At 47.2% G+C, this 15256-nt stretch overlaps 1 protein-coding gene across 1 annotated transcript in view; it reads right to left on the bottom strand.

The window, feature by feature from the left end:
* POMK (protein O-mannose kinase) overlaps nucleotides 1-11913 on the bottom strand; it is a 40285-nt gene extending 28372 nt beyond the window's left edge. The window contains 4 exon segments of the mRNA XM_033232693.1: nucleotides 1730-1966; nucleotides 1968-2033; nucleotides 2944-3035; nucleotides 11878-11913. Coding sequence (XP_033088584.1) covers nucleotides 1730-1966; nucleotides 1968-2033; nucleotides 2944-2952 — 312 coding nt within the window. The 5' untranslated portion in view covers nucleotides 2953-3035; nucleotides 11878-11913.
* Between the last annotated feature and the right edge of the window lie 3343 nt (nucleotides 11914-15256).

The following is a 15256-nucleotide window of genomic DNA, read 5'->3' as shown; positions in this document are numbered from 1 at the left end:
AACATGGAGAAACCCTGTCTCTACTAAAAATACAAAATTAGCCAGGCATGGTGGCACATGCCTATAATTCCAGCTACTCAGGAGGCTGAGGCAGGAGAACTGCTTGAACCCAGAAGTGCAGGTTGCAGTGAGTCGAGATTGCGTCATTGCACTCCAGCCTGGGCAACAAGCACATGCAGAAGTTTTAAAAAGCTTACTCAAAGAAGTAAAAAGCAGAACAAGTTTCTAGAGGCTGGGAAGGGTAGAGCAAAGGTGAGGATAGGGAGAGATTTGTTAAAGGATACAAAATTACAGCTAGATAGGAGAAGCAAGTTATTGTGTTTCACAGCACCATAGGATGACTATAATTAACAATACACTTTCAAATAGCCAGAAGAGAAGATATTGAATGTTCCCAACCAAAAGAAGTGATGCATGTTTGAGATGGCAGATATGCCCTGATCCAATCACTACACATTGTAAGTAGGTATGGAAACATCATTATGTACCCCATAAATATGGATAATTATTATGTGCCAATTAAAAATAAATTCTTACAAATCAGTGTAATACCATCATAGAGTTTGAAAAACAGGAAAAGAAATTGTCCATAATCCCCCTTTCACCCTAGCACAATTTCTATCATTTTCAATTTTTCTTTTTTTCCTTTGGAGACAGGGTCTTGCTCTGTCACCCAGGATGGAATGCAGTGGCAAGATCATGGCTCACTGTAGCCTCAAACTCCCTGGGCTCAAGAGATTCTCCCACTTCAGCTTCCCAAGTAGCGCACGCCACTGTGCCAGGCTAATTTTTGTATTTTTGTAGAAACAGGGTTTTGCCATGTTGCCCAGGCTGGTCTGCAACTCCTGTGCTCAAGTGATCCGCCCATCTCCGCCTCCCAAAGTGCGGGGATTACATGTATGAGCCACCGCGCCTGGCCATTTTTTTATTTATCTACATATATACGTAATTTCACAGTTGAAAAGTCAATTATACATACCATTTTGTATATTTTTTTCTTCACTTATCATCATTCACTTATCATTCTTGTTGCCTCTCGGGGTTCCTAACTACACAACAGCTGCAGAATATTCTGTCAAGTGGATGGACCATCGTTTAATGAACTATTCTAAAAGTATTGTTTCTAGTTTTCTATGCATTTGCCTTTTTTCCTGCTTTGGATTATAAAGTCCGATTGGGAGGCCGAGGCAGGCAGATCACTTAAGGTCAAGAGTTCAAGACCAGCCTGGCCAACATGATGAAACCCCATCTCTACTAAAAATAAAAAAATTAGCCAGGCATGGTGGCATACGCCCATAGTCCCAGCTACTCGGGAGGCTGAGTCACGAGAATTGCTTGAACCCAGGAGGTGGAGGTTGCAGTGAGCTGAGATGGCGCCATTGCACTCCAGCCTGGTGACAGAGTGAGACTCTCAAAACAAAACAAAAAAAAGATAAAGTGCCAGATATAAGATTATTGAGCTTAACAATAAAAACGTAGAGCCAGCAGGGTTCCTAACACTGGATGCCACACTGCTTCCCCAAGGGCTGAAACCTATGCCTACTGTACACTATTCACACTTGCCAAAGTACAGAATCAACCAAAGCAAATGCGGTGCACATACACAATGGAGTACACTTTAGCAGTAACAAAGGATGAAATTCTGCAATTCGTGCCAGCATGGAGCTGGAGGACACTGTGTTAAGCAAAATAACATGATGACAGCAATCAGAAATGAATCCGGACTCACTCTCTTCACGGCTCCTTCCCCGACACGCTTTAGCTGTCTCACTCCTGTTCTCAGCTCCTCACAGGACAGCCAAGGTGAGCAGTTTTTCATCTGTCCTATCCTGAAGTGACCATAGGGACAATGTCTGGGGTCCACAATGGATTGTCGAGGAGCAATGAAGAAGTGGTCGAGGCAGAGGTAGAGCAGAATATTCATCAGGGCCATGATCAGCAGCAGCCCAAAAGCTGGCGGCACCTCTCAGGGGGGCGAGGCCTCTCCTGCTGTCCTGGGGCTGCTTTTCCATGTTGACGGCCTCTGCAATTTCCTAAAATACACAATGAAACAAGAAGTCATGACAGTCAGCTTTCATTTCCAAGAATGCGTCCAGATTCCTCTTCTACTCAAGGGTCCTGTAAGTTGCAGCGTTACCGTGGGGATTAAAGCAGCTGTCAAACACCAGGCTTATCCCAAATGCCCAATGTTAGCTGTTCCCATAATCATTACTTTTTATTACAAACTAAAATATGGGTTCCTCTAGATTCGATTAGGTTAGATGGGAGGTGTTTGTGTCTGACTCTGTCCAGTTCACAGTAACATGCATTGAGTAGATGCTCATGAATATTCAGTAAAATGAGAAAGCAAGATGCATTAGTCAGCTGGTGGGATTGGGACAGAGGTGGAAAAGGACGGCAGAAGGAGGCTGCTTAGGGTAGCAGGTGGAGGCTGGGAGGCTGAGGGACTCTCAAACCCAGCTAAGCAGCTGTCCTGGTCCCTAGGAGGTATTCAGAATCCCCTCAACAGTTTTAAGAAATAAAAGCTACTCTTCAGCAGTTATGAAACATAGATTTGGGGTGAAAGAGACTGAGGCTGGGAGACCAGTTAAGAAGCCCTGATTATGACCACGGACAGGAGCTGACAAGTACATGAGCTAGAATAATAGTGATGAGATTGGAGAGATGACCACTCAGAAGTCACACCAGTGATAAGGAACCACTGATAACATGTGGGCTCTACCGCTGGAGCTGTGCAAGGCCATGGTGGAGGGGCCTGGGTGCAGAGAGGCCTGAAGTAGGACGGTGATGGCAGAGGTGATTTACAGAACCAGAATGGAAGCATATGGAGACTTTAACAGTGGATGTGGCCATGCCAGTGGGAGCCAGCTGAACAGCACTGGAATGCTGAAACACTGGGACAGAACTGGGTCAGAGACAGCTGCGACATGCAGGGTTACCTACCAAGCGCATCTCCTTCTCCAGCTCAGGTCTCCATCCAGGTACCTGGTCAGTCCATACTCTAGTTGGCACCCAGGGACTGGTCTGGAAACACCCTGCCGCAAAGTACAAAACAGGAAGTGTGTAAACAGAAACTGCAGCTATGTACCCAGACAAATCGCCATAGTCCAAATGGTCCAACTTTCCCAGGGGCCTTCTTCTGCTTCAAGTCCAGGTTTCCTCAGGTTCTCAAATCCCAGGACAGAGCAGCGCCATGGGGAAGCCCATCAGAGTCTCTCTGTCCCAGTCTGCTCTCTTCGCCTCCATCACTGACTTCTGGTTGCTCATTCCCGCAACACGTCCTGAGCAGCTTCTATGTGCTCAGCCCTGCAGTGGGTGCTGGAGACACACACACACACAGTGAATTACACTAGCATGGTTCCTATCCTGCTGGAGCTTAGGGGAAAGTCTAGTGAGGAAGACAGACAATAAACAACTAAACAAATAGGTCTATCATCATCCTGTGATGGGGGTTCAAGGATAGAGAGTAATTGTGTAGGAACTGCCTGGAGGAAGCATCCCAGGAGACCTCTCTGAGGAGGTGACCTTCACACTGCGACCGGAGGCCTGAGAGGAGCCAGCCATGAAAAATTCAGGATACTACCTCCTCCTTGAGAAAACAAAATCCACTCCCATTTCCAGAGCTGGGACAAGACGTCAATGAAACCATTAACAGAAAACAGCATTTCTCCTAAGAACACAGTAAGAACACACTGCAGCCATAAAGTGTCAAAAACCCCCTTCGGATGAAGACTCCTTTTTTACTATTTAGAAATTCTGTTATCTACAATCACAGACTACCAGAAATTTTGCAGTTTGAAGTCTTATCAATTGGAATAAAACATCCCACTCTTTCCTGAAGGATCAAAGTCACTCTGACACAGAGAAGCAACCTCAGTCTCCGAACAGGGCAGAGCTTCAGATAAGGAGTTTCTGGAGATAATCCTGTACATCTATGTTAATCTGGTAGTCTCTAAGGAAAGAGGACCACTTTGCAGTCCAGACTAGATCTTGGCCCCTTTATACTCAGTTCTACATGGCTTTGAGCCCATCAAAATACTACTTCATTTAAATTTGCCTAAACTTCACTCATCTCCAAAATTCTATGATTTTCTTCCTTTTTTTTTTTCTTTTAGAGATAGGGTCTGACTATGTCACTCAGGCTGGAATGCAGTGGTGCAATCATAGCTCAATGCAGCCTCAAACTCAAGCAATCCTCTCACCTCTGCCTCCTGAGTAGCTGGGACTACAGGTGCGCATCACCACATCCAGCTAATTTTTGTATTTTTTTTTTTTTTGGTAGAGACTGGGTCTCATGATGTTGCCCAGGCTGGCCTTGAACTCCTGGCCTCAAGCAATCCTCCTGCATCAGTCTCCCAAATTGCTGAGATTACAGGCATGAACCACTGCACCTGGCCTTTTAAATTTATTTTTATCCCCTCCACAGCTCTACTCACCCTCTGCATCAGTATTCCCTGGAACCTCAACACATTCCAGTACCCCACAGATGCAAGCACACAAGCTCACACTGTTCTGGCGCTCCTGAGCGTACTCCAGACCTCACACTGCTGACTCTCCCAGCAATGGCACACACTTCAGTGCCTCTATGGCTCTAAACCCACAGTAGCTGCCTCTAGGACACCTTAAATCATCTGGCTGCCCCTTCCTAGAGTGTCCTCATGCTCAGGGACACAAGCACACCTCACACCACCTTGACCCTCAGTGCACTGGGCCTCTGACAGTACCAAGACCCTTCCTGTACCACCACCCCCTGCCCCACAGAGATCCACAATCCTCATCCCCGCTAGCACAGGCTGAGGTCTCCCACCGTCCTCCCTCCATCAGATCCCTCCATGAGGTCCCTCCAGCTCTGCTCCATTAGCATGCACTGGGCTCCAACTACCCAGACATGCACATGCACACACCCACCACAGACGACCCCCACAAGTGCACACACAGCACTAGAGTCCTGCAACCACCTCCCCTCCATAAGCACACCATTCTCTCCTACCCTGCAGGCCCCCACAGACACACACACAGCGCTAATATCATACACACCCTCATCACCACACACAAGGCCTCAGAAGCCTGTTAGCACACATCCTGGTACCTCTACCACCCTATCCCCCAAGAGCACACACTGGGCCTCTCTCCAGCCATAACCCCTATTAGCTTGCCTTGGAACTTCCTCAACACCCTATCCCTGTGACACATCCGCGGGTCCCTGACCTGCTCTGCTGCCCACTTCCCTAAGCACACACTGGGCCTTGAGCCTTCCCTGCCATAAGGCTCATCACCACATGCTCCAAGTCCTGCTCAGCCCAGGCCCCCAATGGCAAAGCTCCAGTCTCTCCCCACTCCACCACCCATTCCCACATCCTCTGTACCTCTGACCCCCTGCTCCCTATTAGCACTCATGCCACTTCCATCCCCAGCTCTCTGCACCGGGCCAGGTCAGAGAGGCCCCAAAGGACTCCCGCCCCGTGCCCTCTCAGATGATTCTCTGTCCCTCTGATGGAGATATGCAAGTACCGCCAGTGTGCAGCCCTGGTTATCGCAGTGAGTCAAAAAACATGACAGATGTGTCCCAGGTGGCCTTAGACTAGCTGGAAGCTCACACTCTCCTTCTCCAAACATGTACCACCTCTTCCCCCACCTTCACTCTCAGCTGATCATCTAACAAGATCATCCTATTTTACCAGAAAAACAGAAGCAATCAGAGAGCATTTCCACCAGTTCCCAAGCCCCACCCCAGGTTCCTGCACTCTCCTATTACTACAAACTGTGTGTTACCATGAAACTGGCCCTGAGCCCAGCTCAGGCAAACCCCACCCCCAGCTCTGTCCTCTCATTCTCTCCAACTCACTGCCACTTCACCCAAACTGACCATATCACAGTCAGCACAGGTGACCTCCACATCACTAAACACAACAGTCAAAGCACAGCCCCAGTCTTCCTTGACCTATCAATAACATTACCGTGATTGATAACTCCCTCCTTAAACGCCTTTTATAATTGGTTTCCAGGAAACTACACTGGCAGCTCCTCATCTCTGAGTCCACTTAGTGGGGTCGCCCAGAGCTCAGAGCTCAGACCTCTGCCATACTCTCTGCGAGAGCTCACCCAGACTCAGGACTTTTCATCACTGTCTGCTGATGACTTCCAAAGGTAAAACTCCATTCCCAGCCTCTCCTCAGAACTCAAGGCTTGCTTCCTTGACATCTCCATGTGGATGTCTGATGAACAACTCAAAAGATTCAAAAAATAACTCAATTTAAAAAATGGGCAAACGGTCAGGCATTGGTGGCTCACACTTGTAATCCCAGCACTTTGGGGAGGCCGAGGCGGGAGGATCACTTGATCCTAGGAGTTCCAGACCAGCCAGGGCAACACAGTAAGACCTGCTGTCTACAAAATCTAAATTTAAAAATTAGCCAGGCACGTTGGCATGTGCCTGCAGGCCCAACTACTCAGGAGGCTGAGGTGGGAGGATCATTTGAGTCCAGAAGACCAAGGCTGCAGTGAGCTGTGATCATGCCACAGCACTCCAGCCTGGGTGACAGTGAGACCTTGTCTCAAAAAAATAAATAAATAAAATTTTTAAAATGGGCAAAGGACTTGAATAGACATTTCTCCAAAGAAGATACACTGATGGCCAACAGGCACATGAAAGATGCTCAGCTTCACCAGTCATCAAGGCAAATGCAGATCAGAAGCGTGACAAGATGGCATTTTACACCCATGAGGATGGCTATAATACAAAAATCAGTAACAACACAAGTGTAGGGGGATGGGGAAAAACTGGAATCCTCAAACATCACTGGTGAGAAAGTAAAATGCAGCCACTGTGGAAAGCGGTCTGGCCGCTCCTCAAAAGGTTAAGCCCAGTCACCACATGACCCAGCAACTCCACTGCCCGGTGTGTACCCATGAAAACACGCACACTCACACACACACTTATACATGAATGTTCACGGAAGCATTATCCACAACAGCCAAACAGTGGGAACAAGCCAAGTGTCCACTGGCAGATGAACGGATAGACAAAATGTGGTACATTCATAAATGGAATATTATTCAGCCATAAAAAATAAAGCACTAATTCATGCTGCAACATGGGTGAACCTTGGAAACATCATGCTCAGTGAAATAAGCCTGACAAAAAGGCCACATGCTATATGATTCCATTTGCATGAAATGTCCAGAAACAGCAAATTCAGACCTAGAACATAGATTTGTGGCTCCCAGAGGCTGGGGGGCAGGGGGTGGAATAGCTGCTAATGGGGATCGGGTCTCTTTTTAGCTAAAATGCTCTCGAATTAGACAGTGATGATGGTTGTACAAGCTTGGGAATATGCTAAATATCACTGAATTGTACACTTTAACATGTCAAATGTTATGGCTTGTGAATTATATTTTCGTTGAAGTCTCCCCCTAACATTTAAAAAGATAAAAGCATTCCCAGCTCTCAGGCTATGCAAAAACAAGCAGAAGCTGTGGTTGGCCAAGCCCTGCCTTAGGTGACGGCATTCCTCCAGGTCTGCCAAAGACCCAGGTAACCTCACCCATACCTGGGACACTAGCAGCCATCTGAACTCTGATGCTTTCTAAGTCTGCACTGCAGACCAGATCTCTCCTACGCTTCGCTCACTGGCCTATCAAAGTATGGGATGTCCACTGCAGAACTCCCCCGTCCCTACATGACCCTCCTCCAGGGTTCCCTCTGTGATGGGCTCATGACCCAACCACCCGCTCAAGTTACAGACCAGGCATGTGTGACTTGATTCCTCCCTCCCCTAACCTCTAAACCAACCAATTACCACATGCAGTCAATGCTCCCACCAAAACCTCTCTCACAGCTGCTAGCATCTCTCCTTCCTTGCTGCCCTTACCCTCCACTCCCCTGCGTGAGCCAGCAGCACCTCTCACCTGGATTTCCGCAAGAGATTCCCAAGCAGATGCCCAGTTTTTCCTCTATTGCAGCCCATTCTCAGGATTACACAGCAAGCAGGATCGTTTTTCTTTGTTTCACACAAGAGAAAAATTTTAAAAAATCATAGGCATTCATCCAGCTTTGTCAAGTTACATTGCATCATTTTTTCAGATCTTTTTTTAAAGAAATTAAATATTACAAATAGAGTTGAAGCCCCTCTGGACTCCTCCCCGTCCAATTCTACTCCCTCCCAAGAAGTGATCACTATCTTCAAGTTGGTGGACATCAGAGATTCTCAAACTGTGGTCGCCAGACCTGTGGCATAATCGTCCAGGAACCTGGGAGAAATGCAAATTCTTGGGTCCACACTCCAAACCTACTGAATCAGAAATGAAAATCTGTGTTTTAATAAATCCTTTAGGTGATTTGGATGCATGCTAAAGTCTGAAAACCATGGGTGTATATAATTCCTATATATGCTATCTATCTATCCATCTATCTATCTATCTAATAGATCATATCTATTTACCTACCTACTTACCTATCTACTTAAGACATGGAGTCTCACCCTGTAGCCCAGGCTAGACTCAAGTGATCCTCCTGCCTCCACCTCTCAAGCAGCTGGGACTGACTACAGTGATGGGCTACCAAACTCCGCTTCCCATACATGCTTTTTATTTTCACAAGCATGTGCCCATAAATCATACATATGTTTTCAAGCTTTATACAAACAGTGATGGGCTGGTATTATCCTGTTGCAACTAGCTTTTTTTAAAAGCTCAACATTACATTTCTGAGATTTATCCATGCAGATGCACAAAACTCCAGTTCACTATTTTCAACTGGTTTGACTTTTCCACAATTAGTGAGACAAGCTGTGTACACATCTTCCCAGGCATACATGAAAGTTTCTCTGATACATGCAGGGAGCTATTTTTTTTTTTTTTTTTTTTTCCAGAGATGGAGTCTCACTGTATTGCCAGGCTGGAGTGCTATGGCATGATCTTGGCTCACTGCAACCTCCAACTCCCTTGTTAAAAGGATTCTCCTGCCTCAGCCTCCTGAGTAGCTGGGATTACAGGCACGCGCCACCACGCCCAGCTACTAAAAGTAGAGATGGAGTTTCACTATGTTGGCCAGATGGTCTCAATCTCCTGACCTCGTGATCCGCCCACCTCAGCTTCCCAAAGTGCTGGGATTACAGGCATGAGCCACCGTGTCTGTGTCCGGCCCATGCAGCGAGAGCTTTCTAAAGTACTGATGTGATCCTACCTGGCTTAACATTCAACAGCTCCTCACTCGGCCCACAGGATCAAGTCCAAACTCTTATGTGGCCTCCTGAAATCTAGCCCCTATCTGCTTCCCTAAACCCTCCCTGCACCCCATTCTCTGGCCCCTGAGCTTTCCTCAGTCCTCAAAGGCTCCCTTTCTGGGATACCCAGGCCCCAGCTTCCTCTAGATTCTAAGCACCAAGAGGCCTGGCTGTCTGTCCTGTTCACCACTGCACCCCAGTGCCTGGCACACAGTGGGTACTCAGCAAAGGCGCACCAACTGCCTGGTCGCTCTGCGCCTCTCCCTTTTCATGGCCTCAGCCATAAAGGCTGCTTTCCCTCTCCTGTGTTCACCCCACCGCATCTGCTCTTCCTCTCCTAGCGGCTCCCGTTCTCTGAAGCCCCTCATCTGCCACCTCCTTCTCCAATCCAGGTTTCCCAGCTCAAACCCTGTGGTAAATCCTTTCAACCTTCCAAACCTCCTTACCCCTAACCTCCCACCAATCCTTCCTTGCCACTAGAGGTGGATTCAGGTTTTATGGGGCCTGAGGCTTATACAAGTTGGGACGACGAGTGGTAATTCTTTAAGAATACACAGTTATGAATGTAAAAGTGCTGAGCCTCTTGCCAGAGTTTTGGAAGATATTTGAGCAAGTGAAGAGGCTCTAGAGGCTTCATCATAAACCCAGATCTGCTTGTCATTCACCAGCCCCATGTAACCTGCCCTGTCCACTTCTTCATTTCTACTCAAAGGCTGCCAACATCAGCTACAAAACTCTGTGGGACTCTAGAAATGCATATTTTCTAATCCGTGTTGGACCCTCAGCATTACTAAGAAAACCTTTAATGCATTTCTTGCTGAATACAAATTTTACATGCCCCACTAACCTTTTATGTATACCTAAGTCCTCACATTCACTTCTGAATCCTCTCAGCAAAAAGAAACCAAACCAAAACAAAATTAAAAAAAAAAAAACCCAGAAATTCATTTGACTTTTATACAATGTCAACTTCACACCAATTCTGTGAAGTGGATGTAATTGTTATTTCCATTTCACAGATAAGACAACTGAGTCAGAGGTGAAGTAATATATCTAAGGTCACTATACACAGAGGAGCCAAGTTTTCTGGACTCAAGCCCATTCCTTCCCCTAAATACCACAATGATCAGGAGTTGAACTAAATCAAACCCAGTGTGGTCACCTAGGGGCTGGTCTAGGGGACCCTGGGACTGCCTGTTTCTTAAAGAAGACTTCAGCCCACCTCAGCCCCGATTTGCTTTTTTGTTTCAGAACATATTCTGGAGTAGGCCACCCAGAGCATAGTATGAGGCTGTGAAGGCAGAAATAAGCAAAAATGGCTGAAATTTACTGGTCCTGAAAACAGCCTGCACATTAAGGAATAAAGACGGTGGGGCAGGTTGGGCAGGAGAAATTCAGGCACGATTGATATACAAAGCATTTCTGACACTGATAGGAAGGCTTATTGATAGAGAAAAGCTTGGCTTAAAGAAAAAAGAAAAAGGACAAAACTAGTTTTTACCGACTTATAAGGTTATTTTCTACAAGTAGGGAAGACACAGAGTAGTGTCATCCAATGCAATTTACAGTAGAATTCCATTGTGCCAGTAAAGCACAAGGTACATTAGAAGGATTATTTTAAATATTCTTAATGTTTATTTAGCCTTAAGGTTCTACAGTAAAGGCAAAGGGTGACAAAGACAAGATTATGCAACAAAAGAGCGAAATTTTGCTTTCTAAAAAAAGAGAAGAATATGATTACACTTAACACCTCCTGGCAACAATGATCTCCTGCAGAATAAACACCCAAAGGCAAAGAGCTGAGACAGAGTCCTCGGTCCTTTCTGGTTTTTTTGTTTCTCGTTTCGGTTTGGTTTGGTTTTTGTTTTTTTAAACAGAGACAGCCTCTGCCGGACCCAGTAGCTCACGCCTGTAATCCCAGAACTTTGGGAGGCCGAGGTGGGCGGATCACCTGAGGTCAGGCGTTCGAGACCAGCCTGACCAACATGGTGATACCCCGTCTATACTAAAAATACAAGAATTAGTTGGGCGTGGTGGCGGACGCCTTGTGATCCCAGGAGCCAAGACCGCGCCACTGCACTCCATTCTGGGCGACAGAGCGAGACTCCGTCTCAAATAATAATAATAATGATAATAAAGTAACGATAATAGAAACAGTCTCTCACTCTGTCCTCAAGGCTGGAGTGCAGTAGCGCGATTTCGGCTCACTGAAACCTCCGCCCCCGCCGGGTTCAAGCGATTCTCCCGCCTCAGCCTCCCGAGTAGTTGAGACTACAGGCGGCGCCACCGCGCCTGGCTAAATTTTTTTTTTTACAGAGACAGGAGTTCCGCCATGTTGCTCAGGCTGGTCTCGCCTGAGCTCATGCGATCCTCCCGCCTCGGCCTCCCAAAGCGCTGGGGTTACAGACTGGAGCCACCTCGCCCGGCCCTTCTCGGGTTCTTTAACTTCCCGCTACTGCGCAGGGCTGGACGCGGAGGCGGGGGCTGGGCGCGGGGGACCTGGCCGCCCAGGCCAAGCGCAGCCTCCCAGGCAGCCTCCGCACAGGCGGCCGGCGCTGCGGACCGGGCCACGTACAGGCCCCCCAAGAAACCCAGCTGGACGCCCCCTCACCCCTTCGCCCTCTCGCCCCTCGCCCCTAGCCCCAGCACCTACCTGCAGCCCAAGCTTCTGCGCCCCCTGCCACCCCAGGACAGCACGCACTGGGCCTACTGCGCTTGCGCGTTCGGAAGCGCCTCCTGGGCGGGCGAGCGTGACGCTGCTGCCCCCTGGCTTCCTCTTCAGGCCGCGCACTGAAGCCAGAGCTAACGCCTCGGCGGTACCAGCGCGCACCTACCCAGTCTCCCTCTCTGGCTTCTGCTTCCCAAACTTAGGAGAACGATTTTGCATTGACCCACTATTGCTTCAGCCTGGAGCCAGGTCCATGCAGAGCAGCTGTCAGATCCAGACGCACTGCCAGGCCTTCCAAAGCGTATTCCTCAGATCCGCGGCATCTGCAGGGACCTTGCTGGAAAGGCTGATTCCCCACTCTGGCCCAGACCCGCCACTCGGGGACCCAGATGCGTGAAGTTGGACAATCACTCTGTAAAAGAAACTGTGGGGCTTAGCCCAGACACAGTAAAGCTGAGCTGCACACATCAAGCGCGGCAGACAAGACCTTGGCAAGCCTCCGCGGAGGGGCAGGACTGGGCAAAGGCGGGGAAGTCTGTCGGGGCCGGCGGGGAGCCCCGCCGGGAGCCCAACACGCACTCGGGCACTTGCCCCGGGGAACTGAGAGGGAGGCTTGCAGCGTCGAAGTCAGGCTGGGGTTATGAAAAGTCTGGGTTGTGTACATTGGAAGCGTTAGCTGCTTCTACACTGACACTCTGGGAAAGTGCAGAATTAAGAAACTAACATGGTGTGGATTAAAAAAAAAAAAAAAAAGAGCCTGTACTAGCGATCCAAACAGTATTAAAATAACTACCAGAAACGTTTGCCTATCACATGGACAAACAGCAAAAGAATGGTAACACCTCCTGTCGTTATAATAGTCTGAAAGTTTCCTCACACACACAAGTGAGTGTAAATTGGAATTCCTCCTACGGGACCTAGCAAATCCATTTCTAGGAATGTATCCTTCAGAAATAATATGTCTGCGGCAGGGGACCGTGGCTCATGCCTGTAATCCCAGTACTTTGGGAGGCCGAGGTGGGCGCATCACGAGGTCAGGAGATCGAGACCATCCTGGCTAACACGGTGAAACCCCGTCTCTACTAAAAATACAAAAAGGTAGCCGGGCGTGGTGGCGGGCGTGAGAATGGCGTGAACCCGGGAGGCGGAGCTTGCAGTGAGCCGAGATAGCGCCACTGCATTCCAGCCTGGGCAACGACTCAGTCTCAAGAAAAACAAGAAAAAGAAAAAGAAATAATCTGTCTGCAAGATGTATGCACAAGAGATCTTGCTGAAGCATTGCTGGTAAAAGATATTTATACTAAACAAAAGAAGAAACCTGAATATATAACAATAGAGTTTTCTGAAAGAAATTACATTACACATAGCCATGAAAAATGCTGTCTAACGGGTGCACAGTTTCAGTGTGAGAAGATGGTGAAGTCCTGGAGATGGATGGGGGTGATGGTTGCACAACAATGGGAATATACTTAATTCCACTGAACTGTACACTGAATTGTTACAATGGTAAATTTTATGCATCTTTTACTACAATTTTTAAAAAATTATGCTGTAGATCTATATATATTGACAGGAAAGGATATTCATAATACATGGCCGAGAGAGTAAGCAATGTCATTTTTTAAAACATGTATTTATAATCATAAATATACATATATATTCCAATGGTTACCTCCAATAGGTAGAATTTGGGGCAATCTCCTTTATTCCTTATATGTAATTTTATTTTTTATTTTTATTTTTATTTTTTTTATTTTTTATTTTTTTGAGACGGAGTCTTGCTCTGTCGCCCAGGCTGGAGTGCAGTGGCTGGATCTCAGCTCACTGCAAGCTCCGCCTCCCGGGTTCACGCCATTCTCCTGCCTCAGCCTCCCGGGTAGCTGGGACTACAGGCGCCCGCCACCTCACCCGGCTAGTTTTTTTGTATTTTTTAGTAGAGACGGGGTTTCACCGTGTTCGCCAGGACGGTCTCGATCTCCTGACCTCGTGATCCGCCTGTCTCGGCCTCCCAAAGTGCTGGGATTACAGGCTTGAGCCACCGCGCCCGGCCCTTATATGTATTTTTAAATGTTTATGTAATAGGTATTTCTCCATATATATGGATATACATACATGAACCATGAGCCTGCTAGCAGTGTTAGACATGTATTATGACATGTCTTAGAGGGAAGCCATTTAGAAGGATCATAAAACAAACCTATTAAATTAATAATAACTTTTAAAAAGAAAGTAAGCCAGGCGTGGTGGTTCATGCCTGTAATCCCAACACTTTGGGACGCTGAGGCAGGTGGATCACTTGAGGTCAGGAGTTCGAGACCAGCCTGACCAACATGGTGAAATCCCATCTCTACTAAAATACTAAAAATACAAACATTACCCGGGTGCAGTGACGAGCACCTGTCATTCCAGCTGCTCAGGAGGCTGAGGCAGAAGAATTGCTTGAACCAGGGAGGCAGAGGTTGCAGCGAGCCAAGATCGCACCATTGCACTCCAGCCTGGGCGACAGAGCGAGACTCCGTCTTGGAATCAAAAAAAGAAAGAAAGAAAGAAAGAAAAGAAAAGAAAGAAGAAAGGAAAGGAAAGGAAAGGAAGAAAGAGAGAGAGAGAGAGAGAGAGAGAGAGAGAGAAAGAAAGAAAGAGAGAGAAAGAAAATGGGTGAGATATGAGAAACTTTGAATATGAGAACTTTGAAGGGAAAAATAATCAGGCATTGAAATTTTACTAGATGTAGGGAATTGAGGAAATAAACAAATAAAGTGTAGTCAGTTCAGCTATAACACATTTTAAACACTAATTTCTTTCAGTAAGATTGATACATTAAGAAATAAGCATAACACAAATTTCCTGTTTGGTTAGTTGGTTTTGTTTCATTTTGGTTTGTTTTGATTTGGTTTGAGAAAGGGTCTCACTATGTTGTCCACGTTGGTCTCAAATTCCTGGACTCAAGTGGTCCTCCTGCCTTAGCCTCCTGAAATGCTGGGACTACAGGTGTGAGATGCTGTGGCCAGCATTGCCCTGTTTTCAACACTGAAGTAGACACTGCTTGGCAGATACCACTGAATTGCTATAAGTTTTTTAGTTTTTTCATAAAATTGAACCTGCTGGCTGACAGAGTTGGCTGTTGGCATCAAGATAGAAACTAGCCAGCCAGGGTTGGGGGCGGGGTGACTCACGCCTGTAATCCCAGCACTTTGGGAAGTCTAGGCGGTTGGATCACCTGAGGTCAGGAGTTCAAGATCAGCCTGGCCAACATGGTGAAACCCCATCTCTGCTAAAAATACAAAAAAATTAGCCAGGTGTGGTGGCGAGTGCCTGTAATCCCAGCTACTCGGGAGACTGAGGCAGGTGAATCACTTGAACCTGG

This window comes from Trachypithecus francoisi, unplaced genomic scaffold, assembly GCF_009764315.1.
Source record: "Trachypithecus francoisi isolate TF-2019V2 unplaced genomic scaffold, Tfra_2.0 Contig01440, whole genome shotgun sequence".
NCBI classification, from domain to species: Eukaryota; Metazoa; Chordata; class Mammalia; order Primates; family Cercopithecidae; genus Trachypithecus; species Trachypithecus francoisi.
The sequence above is the reverse complement of the archived record's forward strand: the minus strand, read 5'-3'. Positions and strand labels throughout refer to the sequence as shown.